This window comes from Caretta caretta, chromosome 23 (assembly GCF_965140235.1).
Source record: "Caretta caretta isolate rCarCar2 chromosome 23, rCarCar1.hap1, whole genome shotgun sequence".
Lineage (NCBI taxonomy): Eukaryota > Metazoa > Chordata > Testudines > Cheloniidae > Caretta > Caretta caretta.
This window is the reverse complement of record NC_134228.1, coordinates 13665601-13672399: the sequence shown is the minus strand read 5'-3', so window position 1 is coordinate 13672399 and position 6799 is coordinate 13665601. Positions and strand designations below refer to the sequence as shown.

Genomic DNA, 6799 nt, shown 5'->3' with positions numbered 1-6799 from the left:
ACTTCCGCCAGAAGAAGGTAAAACCGCACTGCGGAGGGACCGGAAGTGTGGCAGACCGCAGCCGGAAGTGTGGCGTCCAAAAGCCGGAAAGGGCCTCTCCGAAATTGACAAAGAACCAGAAAGTGAATCGCCGGAAGTCCCGCCTCGCTCTGTGATGGCAATTGTGGCGGAAGACGGGAAGTGAAGCGAAAACCCTACCCCGGAAGCGATACTGTCCTTACCGGAAGTGTGGCAACAAACACCGGAAGTTGGTTTAACGCGCCCGGAAGCGGGCGCCGCAGGCGTGGGCCACTGTTGCCAATAGCAGTGGGGAGGCGGGGAGCCAAGGGACAGGGGTTAGTGCCCGCCGGGTGGCGTGAGCCCGGACTCCTGGGTTCTCTCCCCGGCTCGGGGTGGGGGAGGCTGGGAGCCCGGACTCCTGGGTTCTCTCCCCGGCTCGGGGTGGGGGAGGCTGGGAGCCCGGACTCCTGGGTTCTCTCCCCGGCTCGGGGTGGGGGAGGCTGGGAGCCAGGACTCCTGGGTTCTCTCCCCGGCTCGGGGAGGGGGAGGCTGGGAGCCAGGACTCCTGGGTTTTCTCCCCGGCTCGGGGAGGGGGAGGCTGGGAGCCCGGACTCCTGGGTTCTCTCCCCGGCTCTGGGAGGGGGAGGCTGGGAGCCAGGACTCCTGGGTTCTCTCCCCGGCTCGGGGTGGGGGAGGCTGGGAGCCCGGACTCCTGGGTTCTCTCCCCGGCTCGGGGAGGGGGAGGCTGGGAGCCAGGACTCCTGGGTTTTCTCCCCGGCTCGGGGAGGCGGAGGGGGAGGCTGGGAGCCCGGACTCCTGGGTTCTCTCCCCGGCTCGGGGAGGGGGAGGCTGGTATCAGTCTCGTCAGGGCTGGGAGTCCTCCAGGCTGCAGTCCATTGCCAGGTGGGAGACACCCCCCCCCACTCACCCCCCATCTCTCTCCGGGCACCCTGGGCTGGCAGCGCCGACAGCCTGGCGTGGTGCCGCAGGGGGTGACGTCTCTTGGGGGGCTGCGGCAAATGCCCCACAGTGCCCCAATCTGCTTCTTGCAGCAGGTGGTTGGGCCTGGTGCCCCATGCTCCAGCCCTGCCCCGGAGGCCATGCTGGCAGGGACCAGGCCTGGCTTGGGAGGCTGCGGGCCCCTCTGCCCATGGCTGGGGGCTGTGCGTTCCCTCGCTCCCACACCACGGGAGCTGGGACATCTGGCTGAAGTTCTGTCTGCTTTGCAGCCCCGTCCCCAGAGCACAGCCCATGGCCTCCCAGACGGACAAGTCCCTACTGTCGGCAGAGCTGGAGGAGGAAGACGATGAGGAGTTCAGACAGCTGCTGCTCCAGGTCTGTGAACGGCCCAGACCCTGTGTGTCCTCCCCCCCCCCAGCCCCCGCCCTGGTGCAGGTCTGCGCTGGGGAGTGTTGTGGGGACAGCATGCTGGCTCTGCTTGTGGGGCCCTGTGGGGGAGTAGGAAACCCTCGGCGGCTGGCCGGGCTGGGTCTCAGCAAGGATCTCTCGGGGCGGTGTCAGCCCAGTGGGCTCCACTCCCTCCCCACCTGTGGGGTTTGTGGCTCTCTGATGGCTGTGGGTAGGTGGGAGCTGGCCAAGGGTGCCGGCAGAGGATTCAGCCTCTGGCAGGAGGAGGCGGGGGGCTGATGGGCTCTGGTGGGGCAGGATCAGTGCTGTGAGGACTGGTGGGATCAGATGGGGGAATCGGTGACTGGTGGGGTCCCCGCTTGGTCCCATTCTCATTTGTTCCAGGTGATGCAGTGATTGAGTTGAGACGGAGAGGGGGGGTGGCTCATAGCTGGGATCTGGGGGGGGCGAGGAGGAGGAGTTGCGGGTTTATTCACAGGGACCTGTCTGTGCTGGGGCCTCATCGCTGGCGTGTGGGTCTGGAGGGACCACAGGGTGGGTGTGATGGGATCCGGTGTCTGCCTCATCCCTCTTTCCCTCCAGGCCACCCAGAAGATCCAGAGCGCGATGCCTTCGGTGCGTGACTCGAAACCGATCCAGCCTCAGCCTGGTACGGAGTTTGGGGTGGGGTGAGGCGGGGGAGCCCAGGGCTGGGATGCTAGGGGGCTGCGGGTCAGGAGTGAGGGGCACCCACCCCTTCCTTTCCCTCTCCCGCCAGGGTTCTGCATTAAGACCCATGCGGGCTCCCAGGAGAAGGTGTTTGTGAACATCTGCCGGTCGCTGGACATCCCGCCGCCCCCCGACCTCAGCCGCCAGGAGCTGGAGTGTCTGCTTGAGTCGGACAGCGCCTCGTCTTTCCGCATCCCCATGAGCCTGGGGGAGCCCCACGCCGAGCTGGACAACAGTGAGCCCCCCTCCCCACCGTGACCCCTCAGCCCTATGGATGGAACCTGCCACAGTGACCCCCCGGCCCCAGGGCAGGGACTGGCTGGCTCAGGGGGGCAGGGAATGGGGCCCAGGGTCTGTCCCCTCTAGGAGCGCCGGCTCCCAGCCAGCCCCAGAGATCAGACCGCACTGGCTCTGACCCCAGGCCGCGGTGCGAGGGGAGCTCAGAGGCCACCCGGCGGGCCAAGTGCTCACAGTCATTCTCCGTCGCAGGCGGGAACGGCTGCGCCGCGTACGACGTGGTCATCAACACCGGCTTCTTCAGCAAAGTTGAGGTAAGCGCCCCCTGCTGGGCCAGGCCCTCCTGCCCCCAAGAGCCCCACGGCTGCGGGTGTGGCCGGGTTGGGAGCGGGGAAGTTAATGTGTGTGCAGTGGGGGCGGGGAGGGGATACAGGTCCACAGTGGTCCCCAGGCTGTTGCCTGGGTCTGGCTGACCCTGCCCTTTCTCTGTGCCAGGCTGACCCCTTCTTCAAAGAGTTCTTCATCACGGTAGCCCTGGAGGGGCTGGCAGAGAAGTACAAGATGGACATCAATCACCCGGGTACTGTCCAGCCCAGGGCGGGGCTGCGGGTCGGGAGCGAGGGGCGCCGGCAGGGCTGGGGGGGAGCCCGGGGCTGCGGGTCGGGAGCGAGGGGCGCCAGCAGGGCTGGGGGGGAGCCCGGGGCTGCGGTCGGGAGCGAGGGGCGCCGGCAGGGCTTGGGGGGAGCCCGGGGCTGCGGGTCGGGAGCTCTTGCTCCAGTGCCCCCAATCTGCCCGTCCCCACTAACCCCTTCCCCACCGCTCTGCAGAGTGGCGAATCCTGAAGAACCGGAAGTTCATGGGCTCCATCTCGGGACAGACCATCCGCACCAAGTCCAGCCCTGTCATACAGGAGATGGACTTCAGGTGAGTGGGGGTCTGATTACTCTCCCCGCCCCCAGACTCTGCCCCCTGTGGGTCTAACTCCTTGGGCTGCTGTGGATTTGAACAACCCCCTCCCCATCCCCTTCCCCCCGCCACCCCACCCCACGGCTGCTGTTCTCTGATTGCTGTTTTGGAAATCCAGTGGCAAAGAGTTCCACTCACTCCGTGTGTTTTGAGAAAAACGCTGGTGTGTCTGAACCCCCTAGGTCTGGTCCTTCTAATGTCCCCCCTCCCCGAGGAGTGCAGTGGGCTCTCCCCCGTCTGGCACGCACACAGGGATGGAAAATACAACTGATTCGAGCAGACCGTGCCCAGCTCCATCGGGGTGGGGGAGGCCTAGAACCACGGGTATCTTGTGATCCTGAGAGGCTACAAAAGATTCTCTAACACCCCCAAAAAGCCCAGCATCCCAGCTTTGCGATGGCGTCTGGCGCAGGGGGCTCCGGGCAGCGGGCTGGGGAGGGCGGGGCGATGAAATCCAGTGTGTGGGGAGGCAATGTGGTAATCAGACTGACGTGATTGCAAGGGTCTGGCTGGCCTGGTTGAAATGGTTCCTTGGCTAGTTGATTGACTGGAGGGGGCTGTGTATGTTGGGGGTGGGGGCGGCGTGTGTGTATGTAGGAGGGGCTGCTAAAGACCCCCCCTCCCATCGCTGAAATTGACCAGAAGGCTCAGGCCCAGGCCCAGGCGTGTCCCCTGTGGATCTCTTGCAGAGAAGGCAGGGAGACAAGCCAGAGACCCATGGAGCCGTGATGTCCCCAGACAGACTCGGGGGGCTGGGTTCATTGCCAGGCCTTGGGGCAGATGGGGATTTTTCCAGGGTGCTCAGAGCCCCCTCCCTCTGCTGGGGTCCCCCTCCCTCTGCTGGGGTCCTGCCCCACTGCCATCCAGAGCCTCCTTCCCCTGCTGGGGTCCCCCTCCCTACGGCGAGAGTCACTGGCTGGGCCATGTGGCCCCTCCCCAGTCGGGCAGGGAGCTCAGACCTGTCCCACTCTGAGCACCTGCTTTCCCCACACCCATTTCTTTCCACAGTTCCCCTGTGCTCCCCAAATTCACCATCCTGGCGGAGCCGGCGGGAGGGCCCCCCGAATTCCTGCTGGCTGACATCCACCTGCCCAGAGTGGTGAGTTCTGCCGAGGGGAGCTCCTGGCTGCTCCAGCCCGGGGTCTGTCCCAGCAGGGGCGCTGTAGGGCGGGGGTGCCGGCCCTGGGGCGGGTCTCACCCCTTAGCGGGGCGGGGGGGCCGACCGTGGGGCGGGTCTCTCCCCACAGGCTCTCATGACCCCTCCCGCAGGGCTCGGCGCGGGAGCTCTCCCTGGAGCTGGGGCAGGACCGGGTCGTGCTGCGGGGGGGGCCGGGCCCCTACCTCCTCGACATCTACATCCCCCACGACATCGTCCCGGAGCACAGCCACGCCCGCTTCCACCGGCGCACCGCGGTGAGCCCCCCCCCCGGGACCCCTGCATTTCCCCCCCAGTCCCCTGGGGACCCCCACCCCGCCGGGAACCCCCACCCCTGTCCCTGCCCCCCCTGGGGAATCCTGCCCCTCTGCATCAGGGTGGGGTGAGCACTCGTCCCCCAGGTCAAAAACTCCCATCCCTACAAGCCAGGGACCCCACCCCCAATGTATGACCCCTCCCCCTTGTGTGACTCCTCCCCCTCTGTAGTGATCCCGCCCCCATAGTGTGGCTTCTCCTCCTCTGGCTGTGGCCTCGCCTTCTTTATGCCTAGGCTGTGGCCCCCTCCTTTCTGTCATGACCTCAGGTGTGCCCCCTCCCCACCAGGCTGTGACTCCTCCCCCTTCTCAGTGGCCCCTCCCCCTGGTTCCTCTCCCCACTCATCGCCCTCTCGTCTCCCCACAGGTGCTGACGGTGAAGATGCCCGTCCAACCCCAGCTGGGGCCCCCCTGAGGAGACCCCCCCCCCCTCTGCCCACAGGAGAGAATCCAGGATCCGGAGTGGGGGGCCCCCCACCAGACCAAGGGGGAGCTGGCATGTGGGGGGTTGGGGCTGCAATTCCCAGCAGAAAACCAGGACTCCTGGGTTCTTTCCCCAGCTCTGGGAGGGGAGTGGGGTCTAGTGGTTAGAGTGGGGGAGGGGCAGGGCTGGGAGCCAGTACTCCTGGGTTTTTCTTTCTAGCTCTTGCTCCTGGCGTGCCCAGAGATCAGCTGTCCGTGGGGCGGCCGGGACCCTGCTGCCCTGGGGTGGGGATGGGGTGGGGGTAGCTGGCTTGGGAGGCTGGCTCGTGCCCTGTCAAATCTGCACCCGAAGGCGCGCAATAAACGGTGCGACGGAAACACGGCAGCGTCCGTCTGTGCCCGGCTGCCCGAGCCTCGCCCGGCGGGGGGGGGGGGGGGGGGGGCAGGAACGCCGGCTGGGGGGCAGGGCCCGGCCTTGCCCACCGGGGGGCGCTGGTTGGGCACAGCGTGCGTGTCTCCAGCTCTTATTTCTGTCCCCGTCCGGTTTTCATTCTCTCTCCGTCCCTCCCTCTCTTCTGCCAGCTCCGCCTTCCCGGCGCTGCTTTCTCGCCTTCCCTTCGTACAGCCTGTTCCCCCCCCTTTGCAGCCGGCCCCCTCTGCCGCCCCCCAGCCATCTGCCAGCCGCGCCAGGGGCTGCAGGAGCTTCTCTGCCACCCCGTGCGGAGCCCTTTCCCCGGGGTGGGCACTGAAAGGTGGGGCCTGGCTGGCTCAGGGGGGCGGCGAATGGGGCTTGGGGCCTGTCCCCCCTAGGGGGCGCTGGCTCCCATCTGGCCCCAGGGCAGGGACTGGCTGGCTCAGGGGGTCAGGGAATGGGGCCTTTCCCCTTGGAGTGGGGGGGATGATGGGGGGTGGGGAACCTGCAGCCTTTCCCTGAGGCCAGTTAAGGCCTTACTGCCGTGCTGGGGGGGCATCTCCCCGGCATCTCCCCCAAGACCACCCCGGAAAGTCAGGCTTGGGGGGTCCCAAGCCCGTTCCTGTCTCTTTATCCCCAGTCCCTCCTCGGTGCATATCTTTGCATCTCATTATCCCGCCCACCTATCCCATCTGGTGCTGGGAAGTGTCCATTGCTCCTGGGTTGTAATTCTCACTGGTGGGCGGGGGGGGGAGGGGCAGGACTCCTGGGTTCGCTCCCCAGCTCTGAGGGGACTGGGGTCTAGTGGTTAGAGCATGGGGGGGTGGGGCTGGGAGCCAGGACTCCTGGGTTCTCTCTCCAGCTCGGGGAGGGGAGTGGGGTCTGGTGGTTTGTGGGGGGGGCACAGATTTGCTCAAGGCTGCCGGCTGCTCCCCCCCTCACCTGCCAAGAAAGGGCCTGTGCCCTGAGACACTCGCACCATCTGTCTCCCACTGGGGCACGTCCCCCCCGCCCCACACACACACACACACCCCTTGGTCTGGGCAGCTGCCTCCGGGCTGGCTTGGGCTCCCGACAGCTGGCAGTTCCAGGGCCCAGGGGAGGGTGAGCTCGGAGCTGGCCAGGTCCACTGCCTTGGGAGGGGAGTGGGGTCCAGTGGTTAGAGCAGGGGGGGACTGGGAACCTGGACTCCTGGGTTCTCTCTCCAGCTTTGGG

The 6799-nt window shown here is 66.8% G+C and overlaps 1 protein-coding gene across 3 annotated transcripts; it reads left to right on the top strand.

The window, feature by feature from the left end:
• The first annotated feature begins 200 nt into the window (after positions 1 to 200).
• PIH1D1 (PIH1 domain containing 1) lies at positions 201 to 5550 on the top strand. Of its 3 annotated transcripts, none has more exons than XM_048832499.2 (10): positions 202 to 335; positions 1230 to 1335; positions 1951 to 2017; positions 2126 to 2311; positions 2566 to 2627; positions 2809 to 2893; positions 3141 to 3237; positions 4288 to 4378; positions 4549 to 4692; positions 5117 to 5550. In XM_048832499.2, exons 2-10 carry the CDS (start codon positions 1252 to 1254, stop codon positions 5162 to 5164), a joined length of 864 nt encoding a protein of 287 aa, XP_048688456.2. In that variant the 5' UTR covers positions 202 to 335; positions 1230 to 1251; the 3' UTR covers positions 5165 to 5550. The 3 variants fall into 3 exon arrangements, with proteins under 3 accessions (XP_048688457.2, XP_048688456.2, XP_074978729.1); XM_075122628.1 differs by lacking the exon at positions 202 to 335 and adding an exon at positions 882 to 903; XM_048832500.2 differs by lacking the exon at positions 4549 to 4692 and having other exon boundaries at positions 201 to 335.
• Positions 5551 to 6799: the final 1249 nt, after the last annotated feature.

What these genes read in the sequence shown, in the direction of transcription:
- PIH1D1 (XM_048832499.2), top strand. Translation starts at nt 1,252, where the DNA reads ATGGCCTCCCAGACGGACAAGTCCCTACTGTCGGCAGAGCTGGAGGAG. An exon ending in GATGGACATCAATCACCCGG is followed by an intron (nt 2,894 to 3,140) that starts GTACTGTCCAGC and finishes ACCGCTCTGCAG; the next exon opens with AGTGGCGAATCCTGAAGAAC. An exon ending in GCTTCCACCGGCGCACCGCG is followed by an intron (nt 4,693 to 5,116) that starts GTGAGCCCCCCC and finishes GTCTCCCCACAG; the next exon opens with GTGCTGACGGTGAAGATGCC.